General features: G+C 41.7%; 1 protein-coding gene across 5 annotated transcripts in view; it reads right to left on the bottom strand.

Moving 5' to 3' along the window:
* The window catches only part of MLH1 (mutL homolog 1), a 38,859-nt gene extending 26,900 nt beyond the window's left edge, over positions 1-11,959 (bottom strand). The window contains exons 1-7 of one of the 5 annotated variants that reach the window (XM_034761090.1): positions 11,604-11,959; positions 10,033-10,123; positions 9,787-9,885; positions 7,747-7,820; positions 4,006-4,078; positions 2,438-2,529; positions 1,614-1,656 (exon numbers count right to left, since the gene is read on the bottom strand). In XM_034761090.1, the coding sequence (XP_034616981.1) occupies positions 1,614-1,656; positions 2,438-2,529; positions 4,006-4,078; positions 7,747-7,820; positions 9,787-9,885; positions 10,033-10,123; positions 11,604-11,719 (588 nt within the window). In that variant the 5' untranslated portion in view covers positions 11,720-11,959. Of the gene's footprint in view, positions 1-1,613; positions 1,657-2,437; positions 2,530-4,005; positions 4,079-7,746; positions 7,821-9,786; positions 9,886-10,032; positions 10,124-10,275; positions 10,531-11,603 lie in introns of those variants that run through there. The other 4 variants (XM_034761089.1, XM_034761088.1, XM_034761091.1 and 1 more) reach the window with 4 other exon arrangements.
* Positions 11,960-12,215: the final 256 nt, after the last annotated feature.

Genomic DNA, 12,215 nt, shown 5'->3' with positions numbered 1-12,215 from the left:
ATGCTATGAAAGTCATCTATTTGACAGGATTTTTAGAGAAAGGCGAGAGCATGTTTCCAAAACAGTGCAGATCTGGAAAGGAGCTTTTTTGTCATTGGTTGGCTAGCTGGCTGACTAATCTAGCTAGGCTAACCAAGTTGAGTTTTGTTCTTATCGGAATGTTTGCTTTTTAAACACTGTTTGGTGCTATGTTGTACCATTAATTGTCAGGGTAACTAAAGCCTTTATTCATTATTTATGGAGGGAGGGATAGCTCAGTGGTTTGAGCACTGGCCTGCTAAACCCAGGGTTGTGAGTTCAATCCTTAAGGGAGCCACTTAGGGATCTGGGGCAAAAATCGGTACTTGGTCACTGCTAGTGAAGGCAGGGGGCTGCACTCCATCACCTTCAAGGTCCCTTCCAGGTCTAGGAGATAGGATATCTCCATTTAAAAGAAAAAAAAAAAAAGAGTCTTTTTCATTATTTAAATATAAATAAATAAAAATAAGCTCAAGGAAAGCTACATTTGTAAGCAAATCCTGAGAAATCTGCTGGCTGATAATTAAAAATCAATCAAGAACAAAGATATTTTAGAAGCAGCTAGTAAGTGTTTGTCAATTGAAAACTAAGAGTTTATTAATAAAGAAGTATTGGGCAGGACCTCAATGTTATGAAGTTTCTGTTAGTGTTCATTATAGACTGATTTTCCTTTCTCCTTTGCATCACTATTTGAAAGAAAAGGATCTTATCTACGGTAGGGATTTTTATTTTTTAAACAAAAACTTTACACCACCACCAGTGGTAGCAATGTTGGAAGCCCTACTATAAATGGCAGCTGCTTTCAGCATCATATCAACATGGTTTGTCTTTGGCTACACTTCCAGCTAAACCATGGTCAGCATCAGTTCAGCTGTACCCATTACTGATGGCAACGTTCAGCAAAAAGTAAGTTTCGTGGTTCAGACAATGCTTATTTGAGAAAAGTTCACTACAAAAACCTGACTCCAATTTGGATAAAAAGACATCTAGCTTCTAGCAGTTAAAATATGATACCCTCTTATTTTAAATTTAAGAAGCAGTAAAATTTAAGACTTCTTGTTTTAGGGATTTGTAACAATAAATGAAAATTCCTAAAGAAATAACTGCAAAAAACCATGCAAATCCCAGTAATAGGGAACGCAGTCAAACAAGGGGGTGACATAGAAACTGCAAGACTGGATCAGACCCATAGTCCACTCAGTCCAGTATCCTATCTCCTAAAGTGGCTAATACCACTTCACAGGGAGATTCAAGAGACCCCATAGTAGGCAGGTGTGGGATAATCTATCCCCGCCCCATGTCTCATCCAAACTCCTTAGAGATTGGTTTACGCCCTGAAGCATCTCAGAAAACAAAATGGATAAGTGTTAGCTTTGTGAGGGCTCAAGGAAAAATCTGAACTGTTGATGCTCAGCTTTTATCTTGATTTATTATTTTAAACTGATGTGTAGTTTATCCAGATTACAGAAAAACAAATTCTCTTACATGCAAAGAAAACCACCTCACAGACTATTCCCATTACAAAATCCATGGCAAAAGGCCAGGTCCTTTATTTAACTGATGTAAGTATGTGAAGTTACAAAGGTTCTACATACCTTTTTAACTGAAAAACTGATGCCTGAGTTGTGGATGGCATACCTGAAAAACAAGTACAAAACAAAACTGCAGTACATGAAAGAATAAATGACAAGTTGTCCCTCCATACTCTACTAAAGCAGTTAACAAGCAAGTCCATGTGAACAAATAACTACATTTCTTATTATACAGCAACAGTTTCTTTGGTTTAAAAGAAATTCAGTTCAAACCAACTGCCACATGAGATAGTAACAGTTTGCTACTACCTAACCCATCCAAACCACATGAAATTTAAAGATCAACCTAGATTACTCCACGTATAGGAAATTATGATAGGTTCTTTTTAGAAATTATCAGTTTACCACTTCTAGGCAAAAGCTAAACCATTCCAGTGTCAAACTGCCTGGTATTATGAAGAACAGCAAAAGCTCCATTTCACCCTTAGTGATTTTTTCAGTACAATGGAATAAACTCTCAGTTTCTGATAAAGGGAGAAGGAAACTGGTCGACTTGTTCAGGTATCCCTGGGAAAGTGAGAATCCCAATGCATTTATTCACAATCGGCCAAAACATAAGGTCCTTGCTTAGTTTTCACTCTGACCTGGCTTTAATGGGAGTTCACTCTTGTAAGGATCTCACAATTTGATCCAATGGCATTTTTTGTCAATATAATGACAGCCTGACATCACCATGAAAGTAATCTCCACGGTTTCTGTTGTTATTTTGGGTTTCTAATTTATCAAACAGATATTTAGATATAAACTGGGATTGTTCTACATTAACCAACACAAAAAAGCAACCCAACATATAAAATAAGATGGAGCTCTTTATTTCAGTATTTTACCTGCCAACAACTTCTAATATTTTTGCATACTCTTCACTTGGATTTTTTAAGGCTTTCCTCCTTGTAGTTACATTGTAGAAAAGATCCTCAACCTGCATTAAAATAAAAATAATTAAAAAAAAAAATCACGTATTTAAATAATACTTAAACTTATTTCATTTGAACCAATCTTCTTGATATAAAATCACCTAAATGGTCTGGACATGAACACTCAAATTCGAAGTTCTAGCTGTACTCTAGCTGCTTAGTTTCACCTAACAAAATGCCATTCTCGAGAAAGATAGTGAAGTATCACAAAACTTTTGATAACTGTATGTTTCACAAGAAGGCACAAATTTCACCAGTGTTTGGTCCTCAGATCAAATGACACTCAAAGAAGAGTTCTGAGGTAAAAATCCTTAAGATTGCAGTTGACAATTATAGACACAGTGTATTTTAATGCAACACAAATTAAGTAACGAGATCCATTGCTACAGTCCCTTCTGTGAATTTAGGACCAACTGAAATAATAACCATCTGAGGTTTTCATGAAATTACCAAATTAACATTAAACGTACTGTTGGACTCCTAGAGGCACAAATATTAGGGGGAAGTTCAGTTTCCTGTTTTTATGTTATAAGAGTTGCTACCACTATTATTGTTATTAATTATTTGTATTAACATAGCACTTGCAAGCCCTCATCATGGACCAGACACCTTTGCGTAACACACTGTACAAACACAGAACATACTCCCTGCCTCAAAGAATTTAAATTTTAAGTGTAAAACAAGAGACAAAAGATGGATAGACAGCTGGCAGAGTACAAGGAAACAATATTAATCAGCATGATAGGCAGTGGTCTCAGCACACCAGCACTTTAATTGTTGTAAAGTATTTTGTAGGCATCACAGGAAAAAAAAGTTCTGAAGTGGGTTTTGGAGGAGGATAATGAGGTAGCTTTACATATGTTCATGGGGAGCTCCTCCCAAGTGTGAGCAGCATGGGGAAAAACACTAACTCTTCTCTTTCCATACTGCTACATCTACTGCACAATACTGATCTGTGTTTTATGTACATATTCTTTATTTAGGTGATTAGGTCAACTAACACACTAGACCTAACATTGGATTTGGAAACCAGTGTCCCATTAAGTTTATGATGAAATTCAATATTGCATGGTTTTAAATATGATGTGCACCTCACTCTCCCAATGCTTACATGTAAAGTCCAAACAACATAAAATTAAATATTTCTCCCATGTCACTATACAGTGCCACTATCTAGAGAGGAAGAGGAGCCTGTGCAATTTGCCCTACAGTCTTTGGACAGATTCCACAAAGCACTTATGTTGTTGTAAAATCTGTAAAATACTCCACAAGGTCACAAAAACTACATGACAATTATAAAATACATTTTTAGTTGATGAGGCTGTAGACGTGCAGGCCAGAAAGAAAGACAACTAACCTAAATCCTTTTGGGGGCATGGATCATCATCTTGTTCTGTGTTTACCTAGCACAGTAGGGTACTGGTCCATGATCTGGGCTAGGACTATGGTAATACAAGTAACAAATCACCACCACCACCTACCGTGATCTGAGTCCCCTGGTTTCCAGCACAAGGTTTGGGAGGCGCTTTCAGTTTTCCATCGCAATAGCTTGCTCTAATAGAAAACAAAATAAATAGTTGTCAGACACTGATGTAGCTGGGGGTTGGGGGTGGGGGTGGTAAAATGGGACATGAATCTTGTGAAAAATCAGGCGGGGTCAAGGGGCTTTCAGGAAATAAGCCAGTCCAGTCAGGGTTGAGGTTTTTTTGTTTTTTCAGGTTGATCCAAGTTTTATTTTTTGAACTTCTATGTCACTGACATATTTACATGAACATAAAACACATATTTGAGAATTTTTTGATACAAAAAAACATTAGGCTCCGATATCAGTCTTTGAATGAGAACTTAAGTATTCTAAAAACTTGAAGAGGAAATAAAATGGATAATGTGAAAAGAATTACTAATTTGCATGATTAATCAAGCTTATATGTGGTTAAATTTATACTGGTTGCAATTTTTTTTCCCTTTTCTTGTGGATGAGTAAGCGCCACAATTGTATTCTATTCTCTTATCTATTTGCAATCACTCCCACCTGCTCAGGTAATAAAACAGAATCTTCCAACCCCATCCCACAGCAAAGGATATTGTAATGCATTCTTTTTTGTTTGAGGTTCAGCTATTTCCTCCTTAAGGATCATAGGACTGTGCTGTCAGCAAGGGACAAGTTAGATGAGCAGACCTGCCTTGTAAATATAGTATCTTACAAACCCACACGTGCACTTTATTCATTGCACTATTGGAGTATTATAGTTAGGATCTTTGAATGATATAATTGCTTTAGTGAGTTATACAGATTAATCAGTTTATGTAGTATATGTTTCTAGTCCCTACCTATGTATTCTATAATTAGTATAGGACAAACTTGTTTCCTGTTAAGAGGAAATACAGTAGTTCTAAGTTATAACAAAAATTTTATCTCTAATGGCAGGAGAGTTCTCACTTAAGCTAACTGGTACAGGTTTTCCTTAATTGTCCCATTTTTGTATTCCTGGAACAATATTCACAACACTGTTTGCAAAAACAAAAAGATGAAAAACTGCTATACTTTCATTATTGTAAAAAAAAAAAAAAAAAAAAAAAAAAAAAATGAACAAACAATATGACTGCCCTCTAGTGGCCAGATATTTTTCTTCAAAATTCCCATAAATTTTAACAAACTTTAAGATACGGGGGACAGACCAATATACATCTCTTTCCAGGAATAGAATTTAGATAACTATTATCACTTTATTAAATTAAAAAACTACCTAATTCTAAACACTTTGCATGTAAAAATGCCTTGGTTAACTTGAGATTATATTACTGTAATGTGCTCTCCCCAGGGCTACACCTTGGAGGCTGAGCCCAATGCAAAATATTGCAGCACTTTTATTAACTGGCATTCAACTTGGGTATAACATCAGACCAGTGCTCTGTGACATACACTGGCTTCCAATAAGCTTCCGGGTGGAATTCAAGGTATCCTAAATGGCTTGGAACCAGGTTACCTGAAAATTCACCTCTCCCCCAGTCTCACAGCCCCACAGTTAAGGGCAGGTAAGGGACTTGAGCAAAAGTTCCTTCATCATGAACAAAAGGGGACTGGTGGCAGGGCATTCTCTGTAACGAATCCTCAATTGTAGAGTCTGCTCCTATTTGGTTTGCCAGAGCCCAGATTTATGAACGTCCCAAATGTGTTGCAAAGCCCATCTTTTCCCCCTCTTGATTAAGGTCGCTGAGGAGGGTGGGAGCTACGGTGTACATATTTATAGACAGTCTTTTGTTTATGTTGTGATTTTTAATTGATGGGGCAGCAGCTCAAAGCATTGGTTGTTTTTTTAGTTGAAGAACAGTTAGCTATTTGAAGATGTCATAATTATTAAAAACAAGTATGTTAACAAAAGGATTAATGCTGCGATGTTATAGCCATGTTTATCCCATGATATTAGAGACACAAGGTGGATGAGGTAATATTTTTTATTGGACCAACTTCTGTTGTTGGTGAGAGACAAGCTTTCGATCTTACACAGAGCTTTTCTTCAGGTCTTCTAGTTTTCCAAATTTGAAGAAGAGCTTCGTGTAAACTCAAAAGCTTGTCTCTCACCAACAACAGAAGTTGATCCAATAAAAGATATTATCTCACCTACCTTGTCTCTCTAAGAAAAGGGTTAGTCAGTTTATATAAGATAAAGCAAGACATAACCTAGAAAGGGAAAAAAACCAAATCCGAACAAGAAACTACCTGTATTTGGAGTGTCTTAAGCCATGAGGTTCCCTGACTAGCCTCAAATATAATGCTATAATTAGAGATTGCATCATAACTGATACGCACAAGGGGAATATGCCCAGTGTGGACAGACTCTTCAGGAAATTTAGCTGGTAAAATCTAAGAAGTCTCTAATGAGCATATGCAAACTGTATTTTCAAAGGCTTATAACTTGGCCAAATTTGGGTAGGTTTTCATCAGAATGGCAAAAGGCTCATTACAAAGGCCACTTCCTTGCCAAATTTGAACTCCTTGCTCCAAAGCATGGGGTCACCAAAGTTTATCAAAGAAAAGGTTGCCAGAATTTTTTTTAACATGGACAAAACAATATATTTTTTCCTAGCCTCATTCTCGGAACAGCTGAACCATTTTGGATAAAGTTTCTCCAAGTAATTTAGTCTGAGGCAGATACCCAGCATGGAAAATTTCAGCCCAAGTGGTTAAGAGTTTGGCAAAATCATAAGCAAATGAAAACATGGTCTTATAATGGGAAATATCAAGTAACCAGTTCTACCTATATCATTTTATCTGAAGGTGAAAAATGGACAAGAAAGTTTGCCCTAGATTGGTCTCTAAAATAGAAATCCTTTAAAGAAATTGTTCATCTTATTTGAAGGTTCAAAAATATTATGTTAAATTAGCTAAACCCAGCAACTTTACCTACCTCTATAGTTTGAGCCAGTGGTTCTAAAACTTACTTGTTGTCTGTAGTAGTTTACGCCCCTGTCCCACCACACAATTTTTTACCGATTTAAAAAAAAAAATCAACATGGGCACCTCTCACTAAATATCAGAAACAGTAAGGTATTGATACAAACTGAACCAACAATCCATTGTAATAAGAGCAAAAGCAAAATTTTGATCGCGATCAATGCTTACAATTAAATGTGCACACCGCGTCATAGCAAACGGATTAATGTACAGATGGCAACGACTTTGTATAATACTATGCAAGCATAACAGAAATCTGTAAAAATGCACAGCACCATCTAGAGTCAAATGTACAGCGCCATCTGAGGACCTTATATGTCTGGAGGAATCAGCTTTGCTAGTTATTCATTGCTGTGGGTAAAATGTGCACAGTATGTTTTTTCCCCCTCTAAAGCTTCTCACGCCTCCCAGTTTGAGAGCCTCTGGTCTGAATAAAAAGCAGTCAATCCACAACTGTGCTTCTGCCTATATCTTTGCTCTCACTTCCTTCTATCACCCCCATGCTTGTCTCTGGTCCTACTACAGCTTCCTCCACAATGCTCCATTTTATTCTTCTTCCATTTGATCTTTGCACTTTTTTTTGTAGCCATCCATATGCCTGAAACTCCATCCCTTTTCCTCTGTCCTGAATGTCCATGCCCTCCTCTTAAAATCATCCCTTCCATAACTTTATTTCTATCCAAAATACCATCCATATTATTAACAACTCTGAAAAGAGAATAAATGATTACACACAAACTTTTTAGAGAGTGAATACACAGCATACCTGTATGCACACTTTGCATCAGCAGTTTTAGTTGTGACAGTAACATGGGCAACATGACTTATGCTAGCCAATGCCTATAGGGGGAAAAAATGAACTTTTATAAACCTCACTCAAGGAAATATTAATTTTCGAATTAATACTTCTACAGTGGTAGCCATTAAAATGCAGACATTTACCATTTGCAAGTAATTTGTGTTACTGTGATATTCCCTATTTGTTAATTACTTGCAAGTGGTATATGTCAACATTTTAATAGCAAACACTGGATAGACTAAGTATTAACACAGAACCAGTGACAGTGGTATAATTAAAGGCTTGACAGTTTTTAATCAATGCACTATTTTCCTTTAAAGGATTCTACTCAGGAATAACTTTTTACCTTCTTAATTTTCTTTTTTAAATGGAAACTGAAATACTTAAAAAAAAAAAAAAAATTAAGGGCTGAAGAGCTCTCAACCTACATCTCTGGGTTCTTGACGGGAGATCTCCACCCAAACAGAAAAGACAGGCCTTAAAATTCACAACACTAGAAATAACTTTTTAAATATTAAATAGTCTTCTTAATACATCATAAAGCAAAAAGGGCATAAATTCATTCCCATCTCATCCCCTCCCCCCTTTCAGGTTACCTTGAAAATAACCAAGGAATGTGTTTTGAAACAAATATACTTACAACATATTTATATATTTGCATTACAACAGGATGTGCTTTTTCTTTGAATGCTTTCAAAACTTCTAATTTTATTTTATTATTTTGTGTGAGATTGAAAGACCAGGCTAAACCCTAGATCTTCCAAAGAGCTGGGATGATCAAGTAACTAGGAAGAGCTAATTACAATTAAGTGGTGATAAGAAGGGCTATCACTTTTGTTAAAGAGTGAACTATTACATTTTGCAGCCAGTCGGCAAAGGGGAAGAACTCCCTGTGAATCCATTTAAACACACACTGCTCATGGGCGTGGATCTCAAAGGGAGCCAGTTTTAAATTAAGCCAACAGGAGAAGCCTAACTTGCTTGCAACTTCACAGTGTGGGTCAAGGGATAGAAAAGCAGGACATGTGGCTGTCTCCCTCCCTCCCAGTTTGCACAGCTGTCAGAGCTCTAAGATCTGAGATAACAAGGTGTAAATTGTAATTATTATTCCTTCCTTTGCATAGAAGCTTTTAGCTGCATTAACAAAACCACTGTACGTCTTTTAAGTAATGCATTTCCTGTATAACCTGCTTTTATTTTGCATATTTCCTCAGTTTTGTTTTAGTCTTATTCTGAGTGTAAATACACACTATAGGTCCTATGATAGCAATTTTTAAGGGTGTAACTACTTCTTGTTCTTTCTGAAGGCACATTGCCACAGCACATCCTTCACAAAAGAAGCAGTGGCAGGGGAACTTACCAGGGTCATAGGCACAAAATGGGAGAGGGGGTGATTCAGAGTTGACAGCACTTAATCAATCCATCTCCAACTTGGTCCCCCTACAGAGCCACATGTAAAATTCTGCCACCCCAGATACAATTATCCTGCTGGTGGTACTGTAATCTTCTGCCAGGAGGCCAAGCACCTCTGCAAACCAGTCAGTTTCACTACCACCAGCCCTGGGATCTCAGTCAGGGGTTCTAGCTGCTCCACAGCTTGGGTCTTATTCCAACAGTCTCCTCCTCTTTACTCTCCCCGAACCAAACTGCTCCATCTCTTCTGGGGGAGAACCAACATGCTCCCTAGTACTCAAATATCAATGGGGGAAAAGGACCAGAGTGACCCCAAAAACTAATCTTCGCCAGATCACTCAAATGGATTTGTCTACCTATCCCACTCAGTTAACACACACTTCCTGGTTCCACATCACTCAATCACTCATCTTCTCCCTGCACTATACCTCCACCCTAAACACTCCCCCAGACGCACACCAACCACACTCAGCGCCGAGATGGAGTCTCTTAAGGAACTCCCATCTTTTTTAAATGACTCCAGGAATCAGAAATTAACTACACCCCTTCACAACAGCATAGTGGCAATGAACAAGCTGTTAACCATAAACTTACCTCTCCCCTAAACCCATATGTAGAAATACTAGCCAGATCTTCAAATTTTTGCAATTTGCTTGTAGTGAATCTCTCACACACAATATCCAAATCTTCTTTCTATATGAGAAAGACAGACACGCATTAACATTTCATTTCTATTTCCACAATTTCTTAAGGCAAGGAAAATTTGATCATGAATGTCTGAAAACAAAGTCCATAAGTAAGCGCTACACCAACCTGTACCTGTCCAGTAGGTTTACTTACCCTGATTCCACACCCATTATCTTGGATCTGAATGAGTTTCAGACCTCCCTCCTTAACAATCACCTGGATGCTGGTAGATTTGGCATCCAAACTGCAAAAAGCAAAGCATCTCTGTGTCCAGTTAAGTGACATTTACTTCCAAAGAAATCTAGTCTGCAATTATACTGCAATTTATATTACGTCCCTTTCCTCCTTTTTCTCATATCAATTACCTACTAAACAGCTAACTACAACGAGTCTAACCTTTCAGCATGGCTGTTATGAGGGTTTTTGAGGTCATGGCATCAAGTCTCCCTTATTTTTCTCTTTTCCTCCATTCTGGAGCCAGGTCACCGAAAGGCAAAGACACCGGGAGCCGGTTCCTTCTTTTCTGACTGATAATACTCTTGCAGCCCAAAGCTGTCCAAGGGATGGTGGTGTATTTTTACAAAGTTGCCTGGCTGTGCCTCTGCGTAGGAACCGGAGGGGAGACATGCCACTGCTTCTGGAAGCTGCTTGAGGTAAGCACTGCCCAGAGCCTGCACCTGACCTCATCCCATGCCCCAACCCTGATCCACCTCCTGCCCTCCGAACCATCCCAGAGCACCCTCTCCCATCCCAAGCCCCTCATCCCAGCCCCACCCCAGAGCCTGCACTCCCAGCTGGAACCCTCACCCACGCCAATCTCCTGCCCCAACACTGATCCCCTCCCACCCTCCAAACCCCTCGGTCCCCAGCGTCGAGCCCTCTCATGTAACCCAAATTCCTGATTCCCTAGCCCCCCATCAGAGCCTGCATCCCCAGATGGAGCCCTCATCCGCCTCTCCCCCCCCACATCCCAATCCCCCTCCCGCACCCATAACCCCTATTTTCTGGCACCACCCTAGAACTCGCACCCCCAGCCCAGAACCCGTATCCACTCCCACCCCACAACCACCTGCCTCAGCCTGGAGTCCCCTCCCATACTTCAAACCCCTCTGCTCCACCCCCAGCCCAGAGCCCACTCCTGCACCCCAAATCCCTCATCCCCACCCCAGAGCCTGCACCTCCAGCCCAGAGCCCATACCCCCTCCTGCACCCCAATCTCCTGCCTCAGCCTGGAGCCCCCCCCCTTCTCCAAATCCCTCAGTCCCACCGCTCATCCCAGAGCCCCACCTGCACTCCAACCCTGTGCCCCAGCCCGGTGAAAATGAGCGAGGGAGGGAGGGGAGAGGGAGCAGGGGCGGGGCCGAGGTGCTGGGTTTAGTGTGAGTAGGAAGTTGGCAGCCCCAGGGGAAGTAAAGGGCAGCGAAGGAGAACACCGACAGTGGCGTTTCCCCTCAGGGCAGCGCAGGGCACGTTCACGGCCACCTTCAGCCACCCCCAACTTCCGTGGCGAGACGGGGGCACCGCAGTGATGCGCCCTGTGGCCCAGGAGCGCCGCCGGCGGGCGCGAGGCGCCGGGAGGATGGAAACCGGCCCCGCCCCACTGAGGCGGTCGGGCTGCGCTGAGTTTAACTGTCACCTGCCCCCGCCACGCGCACGAACGGCCCAGCCCCCCGCCCGCGTGCACCGCGCGAGGGTGTATCGGGCAGGTCCCCCGGCCGCGTTACCAGTTCTCCAGCATCTCCTTGATGGCGTTGGCCGGCCTCTGGATGACCTCGCCGGCCGCGATGCGGTTCACCACCACCTCGTCCAGCCGCCGGATCACGCCCGCCATCAGCGCCATCGGGCGGGGGGAGATGCTGAGGGGCTGGGATCTCTGAGCGGGGAAAGGGAGACCACCAGATCCTAGTGGGAGAAGGGAAGGGCGGGGATCGTAGCGCGAGCCCCTCCTCGCTCCAGCGGGCGCGTTACAGCAGCGTCGTGAACCCAGCAAACTCGCGCCAAACAGTTGCGGGCGAGAGCCTTGGAAGCTGCTGATTGGAAGACGCGGGTGTCAATCGGCGCGGGCCATCAGCTGTGTGGCGCAGAACTACAACTCCGATCGTTCCCTGCCCGCACCCTGGGGGCGGGGAGTGGTGGGGGAGGAGGGCGGTGGTTACATGTGCACGCGAACGAGCTCGTTCCGATTGGCTGATCCCCGTCGCGGCCTGCCATCGGGGGGGGGCTGACGGACCGGTCTACGAGTGGGTCTGCGTAGCGAGTTGTGGGGAATGTAGTTGTGGGAGCTGCCAGGGGCCCAAACAGCAGCGCGCGGGAATGGCGGGGCCTGGATTCTTCCA

The sequence above is a fragment of the Trachemys scripta genome, chromosome 2, assembly GCF_013100865.1.
Source record: "Trachemys scripta elegans isolate TJP31775 chromosome 2, CAS_Tse_1.0, whole genome shotgun sequence".
Taxonomy (NCBI): Eukaryota; Metazoa; Chordata; order Testudines; family Emydidae; genus Trachemys; species Trachemys scripta.
This window is presented reverse-complemented; position numbering and strand designations above follow the sequence as displayed.